At 53.4% G+C, this 18,297-nt stretch overlaps 1 protein-coding gene across 2 annotated transcripts in view; it reads left to right on the top strand.

The window, feature by feature from the left end:
* Positions 1–4,793: 4,793 nt before the first annotated feature.
* Positions 4,794–18,297, top strand: part of GAD1 (glutamate decarboxylase 1) — a 36,451-nt gene continuing 22,947 nt past the window's right edge. Inside the window, exons 1-6 of one of the 2 annotated variants that reach the window (XM_074594752.1) lie at positions 4,794–5,693; positions 6,871–7,017; positions 8,802–8,864; positions 14,079–14,237; positions 15,002–15,244; positions 17,934–18,024. In XM_074594752.1, coding sequence (XP_074450853.1) covers positions 6,948–7,017; positions 8,802–8,864; positions 14,079–14,237; positions 15,002–15,244; positions 17,934–18,024 — 626 coding nt within the window. In that variant the 5' untranslated portion in view covers positions 4,794–5,693; positions 6,871–6,947. Of the gene's footprint in view, positions 5,694–6,314; positions 6,535–6,870; positions 7,018–8,801; positions 8,865–14,078; positions 14,238–15,001; positions 15,245–17,933; positions 18,025–18,297 lie in introns of those variants that run through there. The other variant, XM_074594753.1, reaches the window with a different exon arrangement.

Below are 18,297 nucleotides of genomic sequence, written 5' to 3'. Positions count from 1 at the left end.
ATCAAAATGCCAGCAAGAGGAGTCAAGAGCATTAGGTAAATGTGGGCTTGCAGAGAAATTTTGAAGGGCCAAAGTAGAGGACAGGAATTTGTTACATAAATAGATTTGAATATTTGTCTGTAATGTGACAACTCTAGTCTGATTTTTCTGCCTGGGAGCCTATGTCTTCAGTTTGAATCACTTCTTGATCAGTGTCTTGATCTGGGACGAGTGTATTTTCCTTAAAATTGTCCCTCAATGCTCTCATAATCTTCCATACTAATACCGAAAGGAGAGGCATGTGTAACAGCTGATGGCTTTCCTTAAAGCTCACACACACCTCCATTACTTCAGAATAAGAATCTGTTTATTTTGCGAGTGCTAATGAAATCTGCTCAGATTAAGGCATATGAACTACTCGGTGAAATGGAGAGAAAGTTTTTTCTTGCCTGCCCACCTCTGTTATCTGGTAGACAAACTTGGTACCTAACCTCTCAGAGTACAGTGTGCCAGCTGTCCATTTTTGTAGCTGTTCATATCGTCCTGATTGCGTTTCTGTGCTATGTCTGCACCTTGTTATAAAAATGTAAGTGTTGGTTTTCTGCTTAAACCATTTTTATTTCAATGAAGTGTACCAAACCTTCCTTTTTGGAAAAGGTTTGGGTTCTTTTTTTTAAAATAAAATCTATAATATTGTAGCTAAAAAGATACCAGAAGGCTAAGGGTTTCAAATATAGTGCTGCAGAAGGCCTACAATTTCACTAGACTGATGACTATTCTGAGTGAATTGACAAACTCATTGAGACAAAACCTGACTTATCCACCACAGAGAAAAGAGGGAAAATAAAAAATAATAATAAAAAAACCAGCCTAGCTAAGCCCACAACTATAATGGTCCTGAAAACTTCTGAGACTTAGGAAAGCCCATACCTGAGACTGACTTATGATTTGAGAAATTATTTTAAAAGTAGAAGAAATGTCCATGTTTCTTGTTTCCATGTTTATGAAATAGGCTTAATTTAAATAAATCATGTATGAAAAAATCCCAGAGTCCAGCTCTCTGAATTAATTCTGACACTGGAGAGCCAAACTGCGTTATCTCCTACAGCAGCGTTACTGAAATTACTGAACGTTCTCATTGTAAACTGATGCCCTCCTATGGGATAAAAAGATATAATTCAGTGAGACATGTAACAATTATAACAACATATCACAAGGGGAAAATCCAGGCATTAGCTGTCTTGCCTCTACAGGGTTACTGGGGGAAGCGGGAAATAAAATTTAGTTCAAACACAGGGTAAACAATTGCAATAGTCTAAAACTGGTAGAGAGCAGACTTACTGGGTGTACTATCGCTTTTGTTGTCATTTTTTCACGCTACAATCACAGTTCCCCAACTTAAGTAATTTTGTTTGATCCATCTAGAAAAACAAGGTTTTCTGTTGGGTTTTATTTTGTTACAGTTTGGAAGTCAGGGATTTCTTTGCTTACTTCCATGTTTGCTTGGGGGTATTGAGAGTTGGGATTTGCTGCTGCTATTGTTTCAGGATGTGGGTTGTTCTTCAGGATGTTTTTCAGATGAAGCAGATCAAAATGGACAGCAACACGTGCCAGCGTGGATCAGGAAGGGGACATCCTGCAACAAGAAGCCACAAAGTATGTAAAACAACATTAGACTTTTCTAATTAGACTTTTCTAAATGCCCTTCATCACAGCAGCGCCAAGTGTTCTAGCTGGCAGCTCATCTTGAGCTGTCTTTGAAATTCAAGTGATGGACATGATTCTTAAATATGGGACAGTTGGGTACGTCCATGACTGACTGATCATAAAACCCAAAGCAAATATATCGTTTACCTTCAATACATTTTTATGAAGTGCCATAAAACAGCAAAAGTTATCTGTAGAATAGGAGTACAAATCCATAGTCTTCACTGGATGTCCATTTGTAGAATTTTTTGGACAGTGCCAAATAATTTGAGCAACAGTTTGTTATTCTTTTCTTGGCATGTTCTTTTTTTTTTGGCTACAGTTATACAGTAATCTATTTCTGTATTTTTGAGTACTGCAGGTGATAGCCAGGAAAGTTCTGAAATACTTAGTTTTGAACAATTTTACAATTTTTCTTTGTCAAGAGTTAAGGATACTTGTTGTTTAAATTATTGCATTCTCTCAAAGATACAGGTAAATGAGACATAATTGTGTACCAGAAAAGGCAGGGAAAGAAACAGATACCTGATGTAATGAATACATTTTGTAATAATGTAGTGGATTACAAATTATTACAACTGTGTGATTTAAAAACAAAAATAATCACAGGCTGCAAAGATGAAAATACAAAACCGCATATCACGGATGTTCAGTGTACATACTGTTGTATACACTTTTAAGGAAAGAGCATGTGTGGTTCCAACCAGCTAAAATATTCACAATCCAAACAAAATGACAATTGAAAAGCACCAGAGAGAGAACACTCCTGTAGGAAAAAACAATCATAATAATCACCAGAAGGCAAACTTACTTCCCTGTCTGCAGATAACATGACTATGGTTGAGAATATGAAGAAACAGTAAACATTATGGCACAGTGCCTTTCCCCTGTTTGTTTTTCCATTGGCATGTAGTTATGTTGTGAACTCCTTACAGTGTAGCAGGAGGCGCTCCTCTCTCTCTCAAAAAAATTGTATGCAGACCCGAGGACAATGACTCTTCAAACCCACAGGCTGCAATATATAATAAACAATTTTACTCTGCTCAACAGTAAATTTTTTGTATGCCCCCAGTTATATGGGCATGTGTATGCCCCCTGTATAATCACTGACTGGTCTTTGTTGCCAAAGATATCTATTGCATCACCTGTGCCCACCCAGGGTACTCAAGATTCATATTTTAGCATGTCCGGTTAGTGGATGGAGGTGAACTAGAAGAGACCACGTGGTCTGGCTTTTTTATGTGAGTTCTAACCAACGTGCTAGTTTACAAGCTTCAACTAAGGCAACTACAAATCTGTGTCGTCTTGCCTTGCTGATACTATGGGTCAGTGGGTTTTCCTGTATTTCACATCCTCAGTAAATGTCAGGGTTCAAAGCAAAACCCGTTTTCTGGGGCTCCAGCCTGCAAAGAGGTTCTCTGCAACCTGTGCCTACAGTGCACTCGAGCAATAGCCATAGCGAAGGGACTGACACAGGGAAAGCGGGAAGAGCAAAGAGGGGTTGAGCAGAAAGCTCGGCTAGCACGGCTGCAGGGGAAGGCTTTGAACTCTCTCGCTGAAATCGGTACCCCTCTGAGTGGCCCCGCTTGGGCACGTACATCTGTCGAGGGGTGTTTCAAAGGTGTCAGTCGGTGAGGCGAGCACTAAATGGAGCTGCTGGAGCGGTTTGAGTTTAGGTCGGATTTTTAAGGGTAACGAGAGTTACCAACCGTTTCCTTGCGTCGTAGATGAGCGGACAAAGCGAGGCGGGGGGGACACCCGCGGAGCTCCGGGGTTTGCTGCCTCACGCTCCTCCTGTCGCCTCCGGGGCCAGGACGAGGAGACCCTCGTCAGCACAGGCTCCGAGCAGCCGCAGCCGCTGCCGGGCGGGCTCTGCAGGGTCTGGCCTTGAGATACAGCACCACCTAGAGGGGATGTGGGGCGGGGGGGCGGTGACGGGGTTTGGTTTCGACATTTTCCTGACCGATGGAGAGCGAGGGGGGGGTTGCGGACCCGGCTGGGGCCGTGCGGGGCTGCTGCTCTCGCCGCTGCCCCCCGAGCCGTGCCGCTGACCGCGCCGGGGCAGGGCGCTGGGACGGGCGCTGTCCGCGGTGCTGAGCCGAGCGGCCGGGCCGGGGCGCGGAGGGGCGGGGGGCGAAGCGCCGCCGGGGGCACCCAGGTGCCAGAAAGGCTCTTGTTTCCAGCGTGGCACGGAAAGCCCGCTGATCTTCATTGTCTGGCTCCTTCCCCTGACGGGCCTCGGCCTCGCCGAGGATGTAAATATTTATGTTAAAACATGTCTATTTACTCCAGACACACGCGCTTGTGGAAGCCAGAGGGGAGGGAATGAGCGCACACGCTGTGAGCCTGCTGGGCAGGGACCCAGCCGGGTCGCGCCTTGCGGTGACTGATGGCTTAGGAGATCTTTGCATGATCTTCCGTTGACTCTTTGCACTGCAATCCCGCCGCGATTTCCTATGAATGCTTGTTTACGTTTATAAAGACAATTAGCTACAGTGATATTATTATTTCTCACGCTCTGCACTGAGCAGACATTTTGCCCGGTTGGTTGAAACCATCCTTAAAACGATAGGCAGAAATAGATGGCCAAAGGTCACGTCAGCTAGGGCTGTTAATTCCTTTAAAGCTATGTTTAAAAGCTGGCTTTTGTGCTGTCGGTGTTTTCATTACGCCTCCAGTTCCTAGACAGTAGGTGTGTTCGGCAAAGCAATCGTCTTGGCTACTTAATGTTGTGAGTCGGCCGGTCTCCTTTCCAAAAAGGGTTTGTAAGTTTTTGCTCTTCCCTCGAGTCCTTCAAGAAGGACGCGTCCCTGCTGCTCGTTGCGCTGCCCAGCACCCCCCGCCCGCGATGAAATTCTCTGGCTCCATCGGGCTGTTTCCCCTCCTCCTGTCTCATTGCAGATTCCTCCCAGCCCCTTACGTGCCATTTTTGTGAGAAGGGTTTGGTTTAGGCATCTGCGTAGCTACGGCGACATGCTGAAATGGAGCACCGCTGTCACCACCGCAAAGTGTTGGCGAAGCACGTTTTGAGCGTGGGGCGGAGAAACACGGATTTGGGGTTGTCGGGGGTACAAAAAACCCATAAATATTGTTTTAATGTTTCTCGTTTTAGCAAAAGGATGTCTGGTTTGAAATCGTAATCTATCGGCAACACTGAGGGCAAGTCACAGAAATCCAGGTGTTCCCCTGTGGCCGGGAGGACAGAAGGCGCGGCGGTGCCTGTGCCTCTGCCACCCTCTGGCGGGCAGCGGGGCGACGGGCGCTGCCGCCACCGGCCGCGGGGACGGGGAGTGCGCCAGCGGGGCGCAACGAACCCCGGCACAGCGCGGGGGGGGGGGGGGGTTTGCGAAGCTATAGCTCTCACGGACCCCGTCTGGCTCACTCGTGGCCCACACCGTGCGCAAGGAAGGGCTGGGGCCGCAGGGACGGTCCGAGCGGGAGTCCTGCCCCGTCGCCTCTGCCAGTGTGCGCGGTGCTCTGCCGCCTGTTCGCACAGCCCGCCACCTCGGGTCAAGGCAGCGCTATCTAGGGAAAGCCTCCGGCGCCGTCCGCACAAGGGACTCAACGGGGGGACCCGCAAGGCAGAAACCCCTGCCTGGGCTGCCGCCCCCGCCGTTGCCAGGCAGCCCCATCCGCCGCAGGAGCCAGCCCCGCCGCCCCGGGGCGAAGCGGATCGGTGGCGGCAGCCGGGGCCGGGCGGGCCGCCCCTCCCCGCCCCAGCCGTCCGCCCCGGCGGTCCCCAGCCCCCGTGCGGAGCGGCGCGGAGGGGGAGGCGGCGGTCCTGTGACTCATGCCTGCGTCGAAGCAGATCAACCGGCGATTCACGCTTTTAAAAAAGCAAATCCGAGCACTTCTGGAAAAAAAGGTCATCTCGCATTAAATTCCGCGGCGCGATTGGTATTCCGACGTCGTTTCTGGCGGAGTTTATAAGCGGCGGGTCGCTCTCAGGCTGGAGTCGCTCTGCCTGCCTGGACTCCAGCAGTAAGAGCGGTCCGCTCGCCCCCTCGGTAAGTCTCCTCTAAACAGCATCCTATTTTTTCAAACCTTTGAGAACCTCTTTCAGGATCTAGAGCTTTTTTTTTGTTTTCCCCCTAAAAGCGGTTTTGTCGCTGTCGTACCTATAAAGGGATAACGGGTATTTTGAGACAGCCAGCGCCTTAGACATTGTGTTAACCTGTTACTTCGCTTCTAGGCATTGTCTAGAGAATCTCTTCTGCTATATAGCTGTTTTATTTTTCCGCCTAAAAAAAAAAAAAAAGCGAAATGCCTGTTTTCCATTGAAATCATTGATCCGTTACGTTTACAAGCGGGCATAAACCCGCCCGGCAGTGGAAATGAGTCGTTAGCTACCGACTGGAAAAAAGCGGCTAACAAAGAAAGCGCTCGTTCGTTACCGCGACCTTCATTTTCTTTACAAGGGGAATAAAACAAATCGCAGGTAGCCGTGGGGACAGAGAGAGGAGAGGGGCACTGACCCGGCAATTCTCGATCAGCGACCCTGTATTGGTTATCGGAGCGCCGTGTCCGCCAGGAAGGAGCTGAACATCTGGCGGGGAGCGAGGGCTGGTCCAGCACCTTCCGTCCCCCAGTCAGACTTGCCTTCTCCTGCCATTTGTGCGGCTAAACGCGGGCACGGGGGAGCGCTGGTTAGTGCTGGAGCACGTACCGGTCCCCATTTGCTGAAACGTGTGTGCAAATACACGTGTGTGTGGCGTCTGTCATTGGACCTGGGCAAAATGCACCTTTGTGGTGACGGGCGTTTATCTGTCAGTCTCTCCTGAACGCGTAGCCTGGCGTGTGTCTGGGGCTCGGATGATAACGCACAGAAACGGGCTCCGTTTTGGAATTGTAGGTTGTTTGGGCTGGTCATTTCGACGCCCGCTTTGCACGTTGGTTTCTATTTGACGCGAGCCACATAATTGCCCTGCTCAGCGGCCACCGATATAATTGCGATAGACTTCATGCTCTGCTAAATCCGTCATTCAGGCGCGGGGGGGTAGCGCCTCGGCATCCAGTGAAGGGAGGATTTCGCTCTTCAGCCGGTCGAGGCATTTTCCCGGCTCGCCGCTTTTACCTGGCCCTTCGGCCCCGGGGGCGGCCGGCCCCTGCCCGCCCGTCCGGACGGGACTCCGGTGCGGTTCTCCAGGAGACCAGACTACTAAAACCGCCTTTTCTTCCTTCCAGCAAATTCCTTGCTGCCCACCTCTCAGAGGAATATCGGAGGAAACCCAAGCTCCAGGGACTGGGGCTTTTTTGAAGGGATGGCTTCCTCTGCTCCCTCGTCCTCCAACGACGCTCCGGACCCCACCCCAACTAATTTACGACCCACAAGTAGGTTTTAATATTTTCCTCGTTTAAAGTATTTTGGAGGCTTTCTCCACCTAGGCTTGGGAAGATCAGTTTCGAAACAAAACGATCAATCCGTGAAGCCCTGTTCCGCGCCGTTAAGCGAGGTGCGGAGAGTGCTCTACACAAAGAAACCATCTTCCTGGTGGGAGCGGGAGAGGTTGGTCCGTGACGAATAAAACGCTGGGAGGAAAAGCCCACCTCAGCGGCCAGCGCTGCCTTTATCTTACAGCCAGATTTGGGGGATTTAGACAATAAACTGAACCCCCAGATAGCCCAAAAATAGTGATGCTGTAAAGGGTGTGGAGAAAATGAATCGGTTAAAGGGCGAAGTTACACCAGTGGCTTCAAGCGGGTGTTCCCCCCTCCTTACGTTTTATAAATGCTAATACTGCAGCTTCCTTTCAGCCTTCGCTGAAGCCTGTAATCAAGCGAAATTTGGATGCTAATTGTAGCTTTTCAAAGCCTTGTATTCCTAATTGCTCTGAATTCGCTTTGAGTTATTGAGGTGTGAGGGGGAAGCAGAGGCTGCTGCAGGTGGGTAGAGAATCAGTTTATAGCCCTGCCAGGCAATTCAGACCGTCGCCTACCGAAAATAAATACGAAAGAGCCTCGATGCTATAAAGCATCAGAGACAAAGAGCGGGCAACAGTAAGAAATGAAAGGCTTCCAGGCACAGCAAAGCGGGGAATAGCTTTTACCCTGAAAGGGCTACGAAGCACGAGTATCAGAGTCATTATTGTCATTATTCTGCAACTGGAAGGAACGGGGGAGGGGGCGAATGGCAGCATCGGGTCTTGTTCTAGGCGGGGGTGACAGGCTCTGCTGCCTTCGGCTGAGGTGTCATACGCAGAAATCGAATTAACTGGCAAAGCGGATAAAAATGAGATAACCTCTGGCAGAAGCACCCCGCCCTGCCCGCCCGGGGCTCCCCGCCCGCCGGCATGGGCAGCGCCCCCGCCGAGGGGGCTCCTTCGCCGGCCGGCAGCGCCCCCCGTCTCTCCCTCCCCGGGGGCCCGGCCGCTGCCCGCCCCGCCGCCGCTCCTGCGGCTGCTCCGGGGCCGGAGAGCTCGGCCGTGCCCCGCAGCGACCCCTCCACCTCAGCCCGGGGCTTCGCTCCCCGCGTCCCCCGGGCTCGGCTAGGGCTCACAGGGGCTGGGAAGCGCCTCCGTCGGTGCAGTCGCGCCCCCGGCGCTGCCCCCGCGCAGGAGCCACTCGGCGGCGTTTCCCCGGGCATGCAGGGCCGGCGGGTGAGGGGCTGATGGTCCCGAGGCCAGCATATAGCGGTCCGGGCCGGGCCGGGCGAGCCGTGGGGCACACGGTGCTCCGGGGCAGGGGCGGGGCCGGGCCGGGCCGGGCGCGTCCCCGGTGCGGCCGTCGGCGGCCCGGCAGTACAGCCGAGGCTTAGCCATGCAAGTCCGATCGTCTAGTCAAATACTATTTTTCACCCAATTAATTCCTGAACTCATTTGTGACCCCATTTCACGCCACTTTATTTTAAGCTGCCACTTCCCTGGAGCCCCGCCAGTAAATTATTAGATGTTCGGGTCCCGGGTGTCTTTCCCTCTCCTGTCGGCGGGCCAGCATGTCACCCCGCTGTCACCCGAGCCTCATCTGCCCGCCGCCGGGCTCGGGAAGCAGCCGTTTCCCCCGGACATCCCGGGGCCGGGGGCGGGGCGGGGAGAGACGGAACGGAACTGTCCAGGGGGGCGGCAGGGCGGCGGGGGAGACCCGCCGCCCCAGGGGAACGTCTCTGCCCTCTCTTCCAGCTTACGACTCGTGGTGCGGCGTGGCTCACGGGTGCACCAGGAAGATCGGGCTGAAGATATGCGGTAAGTCCGCCAGTGCCCTTGCCGTGCGACACCCCACGCTTCGCGACGCGGAGCCCGGGTCTGTGCCCCCCCGCCTCCCGCGGAGGGTCGCCCCCCGCGCCGGTCCACCGGCCCCGCCCCTGGCCTGGGGCGCCCCCTCCCGGCCGCACGGCGGCTCCGCTCCTCCGCCCCGGCCTCGCCGCCCTGCCCTCTCTGGGATCTGCCTTGGCCCAGGCGTTGTCCGCTGCGGGAGAGACGGGTGCGGGCCCCGCCGCCCTCCTGCGATAAACGGGGGTGTGCAGGGGCCGGCCGCCCCCGGCGGAGGCAGCGCGCGGGCCGCCAGCGGCCAGGAACGGGCGGGGGGTTTGGCCGCCTCTCACTGTCTGAAATTTTTCAACCTTATCTGACTAGAAAATACGGATCTCCTGGGGGAAAAAGATTAACGAGAGCCTTATTAAAGAGCAATTCGTCAGCTTGCTGCGCTGGTAAGATAGCGCTGGCAGCCAGTCAGCGCGCAGGCACATGAAATGAAGGAAGGGAAACAAACGCACAATCAGATCGCAACGTTATAGCAAGAGATCCATTTGCAGATAACAAGCTGTCTTCTCCAGATTTCTCTGTAGCGCCTTCGCTTTCGGAGACAAACACTCAAATCTTCATTATCCGATAGGGAGAATCGTTCGGCTTAGCCCGTGCCCCTTATGAATAGAAATTATTTCCCATTTTCCCCAGCTACCTCCTTTTGGGGGGATGGGAACTTATTTCGTGGGAGAAACGGGCCTTTTTTCAAACCAAAACCATGTTTAAACCTCTTGCCCTACTTGCCCGAGTCGAAGATCATTCGCTAAACGTTTCGTTACCTGGATGTTTGGAATGGAAAAGAATCAGAGTGCGAATATTTAGTCCTGTGTCTATTAGAGATTTCATTAGTACCTGCAGGCGACATTAACGAGTAGTCGCTTAGTTCTATAAATAGCTCCTGATCTGGGTTTAATGGACCGTTTCCCTACCAGTCCCTTCAGTGGCTGGAGCGATGGGCTTTTTCATCATCATTTTAATTTAGCCCGGCAAGCAGAACTGATAAAGTAACGCACCGTTAGGCTCGTTCCGTGTTGCTAGACCGCCGGGGTTACAGAGGGACGTGGCAGCTTCTCTCAATGAGATCAAATACACTAAAAATGAAATATCCCACCATTTTGGATTTGAGAAAGGCAAAAGAGACTGTAGTAAAGGCTTTGTGAAGGGAGTTCAAAACAAGCAGGGCTGCTGTATTTCTGTCTCGGGTTTGGTGCTCGGTTTTCCTTTTCTGGCTCTTTTCTGTTTTACACGAAAAATATACCCTGAATAGTGACGGTAATTTGGAATAATCGGATTCGGTCGCGACCACAGTTTTTGCTCGTATGAGCCCTCCCACTTGAATCTAACACCTTCACAGAGACAGAGAGAGAAGGTTGCCTTTGGTAAACGTATAGAATGAAGGATTAAGGTTGCCAAGAATCCTAATTGAACATGCTAAACAAGTTGACGATTGACTATTACAGATGATATCCCCTCGTCCTTACCTTTCACGAGACATCATTCCGGACCCTAAATATTGTGCAGTCACGAAGCTATAGTAAACCAGGTGCCTCGGAATTGTTCTTTCTGTGTGTATCACACCAAAATCGATTCATTTTGAATGCAAACTTTAAATAAGGATTTAGCTCAGAGGAAAGGCACGTCTTGAACAATGAGTCGGTTCTTCCACCTGTGTTGTATATTATGTGTTTGACATTTTCAGTAATTACTTATCCGAGATGTATGTCATTTCTTCTCAAACAACTGACCGATTTAAGGATTAGCTCCTTTCCTTTCTGGTTGAAAGTCACCGCCTGAAAAGAGCCCTGCAGCTACCACATCCCCACTCTTCGTCTCTGCACATATCCACAAAAAAAAAAAAAAAGAACATATTTTAAAGCTGATTAATTAAACGTCACGGCGGGCAAAGCATGGGCAGACGTTGCCCTGTGTCTGGAGTTGCACACTGCACCTTTCACTCCCACCTCGGCAATTGTTATCACTGCTGGGACCGATCCTGCTAACGTTTGCTTGACAAACTGGTGTGGAAATACTCGACGTAGTAAAATTGCTCAGGTGCGTCTGCGGCTGTTTGGCCCCGGCCAGCTGATGATCCCCGGCCCAGCGAGAAACGCAGGAGAGGGGGATTTCAAAAGCAGCCGCCTGAGTTAGAAACTCAGCTCGTTTCTGGAGTCAGTGGGATTTATGCTGCCAACCCACGTCAGCGATGCTGAGCCCCCCAGCCGCCGAGGGAACCAGGATCTCCTGCAGCTGCCACCGACGCGCATCGCCCGGCGGGTCGGTCCCGATCCTGGCAGCTGAGGTCTTCGCAGGGCGGCCAGGACGAGGGGTGTTCATACGCCGGCCTTCTGCGAGGCCAGATGTGAAATCACGCCGGATTTGTGGTCACGTCGGGGGCCGAGGAACTCCCTCGCCGGTCCGGTCTCACTCGGCTTTTAAAACCTCCGTCTCTGAAAAGGCAACGATGAAAATACCTGTCAGTGGAGCACCTACGGGAGGTACCTGCTGCAGCTGGGAGAGGCTGCGCTCTCTGCCGCTGCAGGAGAAGCAGCGCGGACGCTATTTCGTGCGCTGGTACTTGCTGGATCTCTCCTACACCCGCCTGACTTTTCGCATAGGATACAGATGAAAGGTTTGTTACAGACCTGGGCTTCCCCCCGGCACAGAAGGAGCGCCCGAGGGCAGGCTGCCGCGCTTCCCGCAGCCCGGGAACCGGGTTGGCGCTGGGAGCTTCCCCCACCCTCCCGCGGGAGGAGCTGGGGGAATGCGGGGGTCCGGCGGTCGCAAAGCGGGGGTCTGCCCCTGACCCGCAGCACCCTCCAGCTCCGTGAGATACTGTCGTGGCTGAGGGACCTGGGCGACCGACACGTTATCTGATGCTGGGCGACAGCAAGTTCCTCCCTTCAAGCTTTTTTAAAATTTTTTTTTTAATTTTCTCTCCGCCCCACGGTGGGAGGCCCCGTGCGGAGCCGCTCCGAGCCCCGGCTGATCCCCGCCACCTGAGCTCTCTGCCGCCGGCTTCGGTAGATAATAACGGGGCCGGGGAGCCCCGCGGGGAAGAACCGCCACGAAATCGTTTGGGCAAGGGGTGAGCGAGCTCCGTGCCCCCAGCATGTTGTCGCCGCCGCCTCCCTGGCGCAGCTCTAGTTAGGCCAGACCCTTCAGCGAAGCCCCGGCCTCTCTGAGCCCGATGCGAGCCGAAGCAGAGGCAACTGCAGCCTTTCCTGGTAACTGAAGCGCTGCCCCCTCCTTTCCCACCGGAGCCTCCGAGGGACGTGTGTCCGCACGCCGAGAAGATCGTCGGCTGTGCGGCGACTCTCGGGGGGAGCGCTGCTTTTCTTGCAGACGTCTCTTCTCACGTAACTCTTCCCACTGAGCATCGCCACCGAGAGCCTAGAAGAAAGACAGGTGGAAGAATAAAGCAAAATGGAATCACAGGACCTGGGGGAGGAGGATCGTTCCGGAATCCAGTCTAGTCTGCACCTGCTTAGGTATCAGCTGCTCCACCTCATGAGCAGGCGAACAGCCCTCGCTGTTGCAGGAGCTGGTGATCGCTGCAAGGACCGTTAAAAGCAATAACAACAAAACTAAAAAAAAAAAAAAGTAATGGAGCCTGGACGGCTACGTTTAACCTATGCACGAAGAGAGTTTTCCTTAAATAGCTTTATCTCGTATAACTCGTATTCCTAAAAAAATCATATGGAGAAACTAATTAGTAGAAGATCAATATTGAAAGGCAAAACTCGAGGCGTTCACTGAAAGGATGGGCTGGACAAACCCGCCTCCGAACGACTCCCTAGGAGATTCGTTTGGGTGCCCGACTGATGCAGAAAGGGCTGCCGGCCCGGGGCTCCATGTTCGGTGGCTCTTACGAGACTGTCAGGCTCGCAGTAGGGTCCGAGGCACACACAGGTCTGGTGCCGGGAGTCGCTCAGTGTCGCTCCCTTTTGTCCGCACGGAGATGAAGTCCCTGGGGCCTGCCCAAGCTCAGGGGACCCGGACGGGCCGGCGGTGGGCGCCCGGCGGGAGGAGCCCGCGGTTGGGGCTACGGAGAGCAGAGGGCGCTGGAGAGAAGTGGCGTCGGGGAACGCGGGGGAGCGAAGTTACGGCGTTGTTTTTCCTCCCTGCAAAGTCCTGCTCTGTGGCGGACATCCCCAGCCGCGACGAGCTTTGGTATCAATCGTTACTTGCTTGAAAAGAAAAGAAAGAAAAAAAGGAGGCCGGCGCTGCCGTACTGTCTCCTCCAAACATACAGGCACGCTCGCTGCAGCCTGGGAGATCAAAATCCGTTGCCTTCGTTAATAAGGAAAAGCCCAACATTGCACGTGTTTTAGCTGGCATAGATTTAATGGATCAAATCCTGAAAATTAATTGTTCTCCCTGCCTTGTTAAAGTAGACGGGTCTCGTTACTGGCCACGGGCCCTGCGTGGCGCCCACCGCCGTCATTCTTGGGGCTAGGGGATTTATTACTGCTGTTGCATATAACAGGCAGCAGTTGAGACCGGGTCCTGGGCGCCAGGGCTGCGTCTCTGGTGAGAGCAGAGCTCCTGGAGAGCCCGGCGATGATGAACATTAGTATCAAAGCATCTTTTCAGGTGGAAAATCCGCATCTCCTGGACACGTGCTGGTACGTACTGACAACAGGAAGGTGGGGTGATGAGTGCCAACGGTGTCCTTAGAGCGCTGGCGCTCTCAGGACGGCTGCTCCAGAATGGCTGCTTGTTCTCATGCCTTTTGTGCGTGAAAGCACCACGAGAACTGAAAGTGGCCCTGATTTTAATCATACATCATTGCCCCTGTCTGCTAGGTCCATAAACTTCGCCTGCAGGCTGAAATAGCATTGACTCATCCTGAACTCTCTTCCAGTGGCTGATTACTGAAGTGGAATCTGTCTGATCGACTTAATAAGAATTTACCACTGCACTAAATGACGAAAATTTGTTTTTTGCATGGATGGGTTTTTGCAGTTGATGGCATTTTGAGCTCTCTCTCCTGGAGGCAAATAATCCCCATAAATACTCTTATTCCTGACCTCATTAGTCAGATTCAGAGCCAACACCGCTTTGAACTGTTTTCTAGAGAGCTGCTTTAGATATTTCTAAACATGTTGGGAAGTGAGAAAACACTGACCTGTGCACCTTGCAATAATAATGTAGGGTTCCTGCAAAGGACCAACAGCCTGGAAGACAAGGGCCGGATCGTCAGCTCCCTGAAGGAAAGGCAGTCCTCCAAGAGCCTGCTGGCATGCGAGAACAGTGAGAAGGAGTCCAGGTTCCGGCGCACCGAGACAGATTTCTCCAATTTGTATGCTAGAGGTAAACACTATTTACAGCTTCTGCTTGCTCCAGCTCGGGCACGTCCCTGAGTAGTCTGCCCTCGCCTCCCTTGCAAGTGCAGCCACGTTCAGACCGTGCTTTTGCTTGGTTGCTCTTGAAGGAAACTCTGTATGCGTGTGTTTGCCGAGAGCCGCACTTGCGATGTGTCCAATTTTCCTGAAATGCAATTTTACGTATTTTGGGCTGATCCTCTGCAGCTCAGCTCCAGCAGTTCCTCCGCGGCCACTCCAGATCCAGCCTCCGGGAGGAGTGTAGTTTTATATTTTATTTCCTCCCAGTAAATAGCAATGAAACGGTCTGTGGTTGCTGGTACGGGGCCATTGACGAGGAGGGTGGGGAACGGAAATCAGTCCCTTTGCGGGATGGGGTGAGAGTTGCAGGAGAAGGGCAAGTGCGGATTTTGGGTGCTCTTGGCCCCCGGCAGGTGAGTGCCCCGCACAGCGTAAGCGTTGCGGGGCGTGCTTTTGGCCGGGGTGCCTCGGATGTGCCCCCGCCGTTCCCGTGGGCTACCTCGGCTCACCCTTCCCCCCTGGGCGAGAGGGGCCGGGAGCCCCGGGGGCAGCGGCGGGGTTCACTCGCCGGGGAGCGAGCGGGGCGGCCCGGGGCTGGGCGCCCGCCCCGCTACAGCCAGGCTGCGCCGGGGCCGCGGCTTCCAGGTCCTGGCAGCGGTGCGGGCGGCCAGGGTTGGTTCATCTCCGCCTCTCGTTCCCAAAGCAGGCGCTGACAGCTGGTTTGCCCCGCAGATTTGCTGCCCGCCAAGAATGGCGAGGAGCAGACCATGCAGTTCCTGCTGGAGGTCGTGGACATCCTCCTCAATTACGTGAGGAAGACGTTTGACAGATCCACCAAAGTGCTGGACTTCCATCACCCGCACCAGCTCCTGGAGGGCATGGAGGGCTTCAACCTGGAGCTCTCGGACAACCCCGAGTCCCTGGAGCAGATCCTGGTGGACTGCCGGGACACCCTGAAATACGGAGTGAGGACAGGTAGGTTCTTGCATACTAGTCTGGAGAGTCCTCCTGGGGCTTTTATCTGGCCCACGGTGAAGGAAGCGGGCTTGAGCTTACCACAGAGGTAAGCCCACGCCCTCTCCACCTCCTCACCTCTGCCTCCCCGGAGGCTCGGCTCCAGGGCTGTTTGCCGGCGCTGGAATTGTCTCTGCTTAGAAATCAGTTATTGATGCTCCATCCGTCCCCGGCGGGCAGGGCTCAGTGCTGTTTGTGGTGCCCAGAAACAAGTTTTTAAGACGTAATCTCTTTCACTTGATGAAATGCGAGCTGTCTTTATCTCCGGGGAGCAATATCATTAGGTAAATGAGGGCATAAATGACACTGAATTTGCAGTTTTTCTTCTTTATGTTCACCAGACGTTTAATGAAAAAGAGACTGAAATCCTAGGAATCATCAATAAAGGAACCCTGTGGATTTCAGCCCATTACCCAGGAGCCCCGCCTGCCCAGGTCCCTCTGAATCGGATAGAAATGCCTGTTTATAATCACTTCTTTTACTGGGTGAGCTGTAGCCAGGCTCCAGAGCGAAGTCTGTGCTCTTTCAGGCTGTTTGGCCTGCAACGTTTTACAGCTGTATCAGCAGAAAGCTCGGCTGGCAGGCGAGCCCTGATTGCTGTACGTACCCAAGCAGGTCAGGAGCTGGAGCGATAACGGAGCCGGGGGGCCGTGCCTGCCCTCCCCCCAGTCCTGCTCCGGCGGTTCAGGGCTGCTGAGCTCTGCCCGGCGAACAGCCCTCCTCGGCTCGGCGAGTGCTGCTGCCATAGCGGGCGGCGGTCTGCCCCCGGAGCTGAGATGGTGGGAGCTCGTAGAGGGGAGGCTTTTGTCTGACAGTCTCTGGCTGGGCAGCTGCGAGCCGCTGTTTAGGGATGCAGCTGTGAAAACCAACGCGGTGCGCTCAATGAAGAAAAACTTGGCAACAAACGTGGCGTTTACCTTCCTGTCTTTTCTCCTTCACATGGTGGTTTGATTTAGTCGAGAGTCTCAGGGGTATATTTCGATTCTGTGCCCTTAATCAAAAGGGAGCGTGTTTCACCTCCCTGCCCCGTGGATTGGTGGCCAGCAGCAAAGCCGGAGTCACTGCGGGCTGGTGCTTGCACCTTTATTCCGATGTTGATTGCGCCGGGATGTCGAGCAAGCTCTTCTCCACACCCCGGCTTCCCCTGGAGCTTCCGCGGGACCGGCAGGACCCGTCCCCGGGAGCTGAGATGCAGGTATCCTATCAGACGCAGGCTCTGTTCAAAGTAGTACCTGGTAGAGCTTGAAAAAAGAGCTGCTCGGGCCGTGTGATGTCCCAAGACACCCGCCGTGGCTCCCCGGGCCCCCAGGGCTCACGTTCTCTCTCCAAGGGAAGCTCCCTTCAAAGCCAGCGGGGCTGAATCTGCGGCCCAGGCTCTGGAGACCGCAGGGTTCGCTGACAGCTCGGGGAGGTCAGCGAAACGTCTCTTAGAGTAACTTCCCAAACTATGCGTCATGGCAAGGGAGAGGAGAGAAGCGCTAATTTGCAAAGCAAATAGCTAAGCCAGACCGATATTTCTGGGCTCTAGCACTGAGCCGCTTGGCTCCCCGGGGCGGCTGCAGTCCGGTCGCTTCGCCTCCGTGTCCCCCCCGCTTTCCGCGGCTGCCACCTCTTCGCGATGTGCCGAGACGTGGCAGCGCCGGCAGGCTCACGCCTCCCAAAGGTCCCCGCTGACATCGCTCGGAGCAGAGTCGCATTTATTTCTTTATGTCAAAAGATGCTGATGTCCCCAGCGTTGAGCCAAATACGACGTGACAGGATCCCTCCGGGCGTCGAGCGCTGAACCCCCCTCTCAGGCTGGGCTGTCCCCAGTGTGTTATCTGCATGTCCTTTCCCAAGAGAGCAGAGATAAGGGCTAAATCATGACACCTTCCCCCTCCACCATCAATTTGTTAGGAATTTTATCTCTTCGTGCTAAAAAAAGTAGACCCCAATAGCCGGGCTTATTGCTTAAAAGTTATCAAAGCAACTTTGGCTGAAATACAGGAATACGATTGACTTCGGTTGAATCCAAGCTTGTAAACCATGTGTGGGAACCGCCCGGGCCGAGGGGGTCCTGGGGGGGGTCTCGGCGCCCCGCTGCAGCGGGTCCCCCCACGCTGGGGCATTTCCCGTAGAGCCCCCGCCAAACGCCGCTCCCGTGGGCGGGCAGCTCAGCGAGCCACGGGCTCCTCCGCATCCCCCCCCCCCCCCAATTCCTGAAGCCTCTTTACAAGCGGGTGATCCTCCCTCTCTTACTCCATTCAGATGCAAATGACCTCAGCACCTGCAGGTTTTTACTGCCAAGTATCGCCCCCTCCCCATTCACAGCACGGGGTGGGTGGGCTCTGGAGCTGGGCTAGCCCGAGCCCTTGCACAGGTGCTGGAGGTGTTTTAGAGGTTCAGTCGGGTCGGAGGTTTTCTCTTCTAATTTAAACTCTAATGATTCCGAACAGGAGCTCCCTCCAAAGCGGTTTTCCAAATTTGTAAAAAGGCACCCGTGGATGCTGGTTAACGGTCTCCCCATCAGCAGGACTTGCTTTGAAAACTTGCTGCAAGTGCATGATGAGCGCGGAGCTACCCTGTGGGTCGGGACAGTTGGATGGTTTAACACGGAAACCTGAGAGATACCAGCGGGGTTGTTCTAAGATGCTCTCCATTCTCTTTCCAGGTCACCCTCGCTTTTTCAATCAGCTGTCCACAGGGCTGGACATTATCGGCTTGGCTGGGGAGTGGCTGACATCAACTGCTAATACAAACATGTAAGCAGTGCTTCTTGTCAGCGTCTGTGGCTGGTGCTTACAGGGGCTGCCATCTATTATGGTAGACACGTACTGTCGCAGACGTGCCTAATTTTCTTCTTTAAATGACGATCGCTGCATCTTCAATAAAAGCGTGACACGTTTTTCTTAATGTGGCAGTAATACAGTGAAAATAGTTATATAAAGCTGAACAGTTTTACATTTCTGGTCAATAGAAAAGCAGATATCCCAGACCACATGGTAAGTAAAACATGCCGATTCTAATATAATAAC

The sequence above is a fragment of the Larus michahellis genome, chromosome 7 (assembly GCF_964199755.1).
Source record: "Larus michahellis chromosome 7, bLarMic1.1, whole genome shotgun sequence".
Lineage (NCBI taxonomy): Eukaryota > Metazoa > Chordata > Aves > Charadriiformes > Laridae > Larus > Larus michahellis.
Note: the sequence above shows the minus strand (reverse complement) of the source record. Positions and strands in the feature narration are given on the sequence as shown.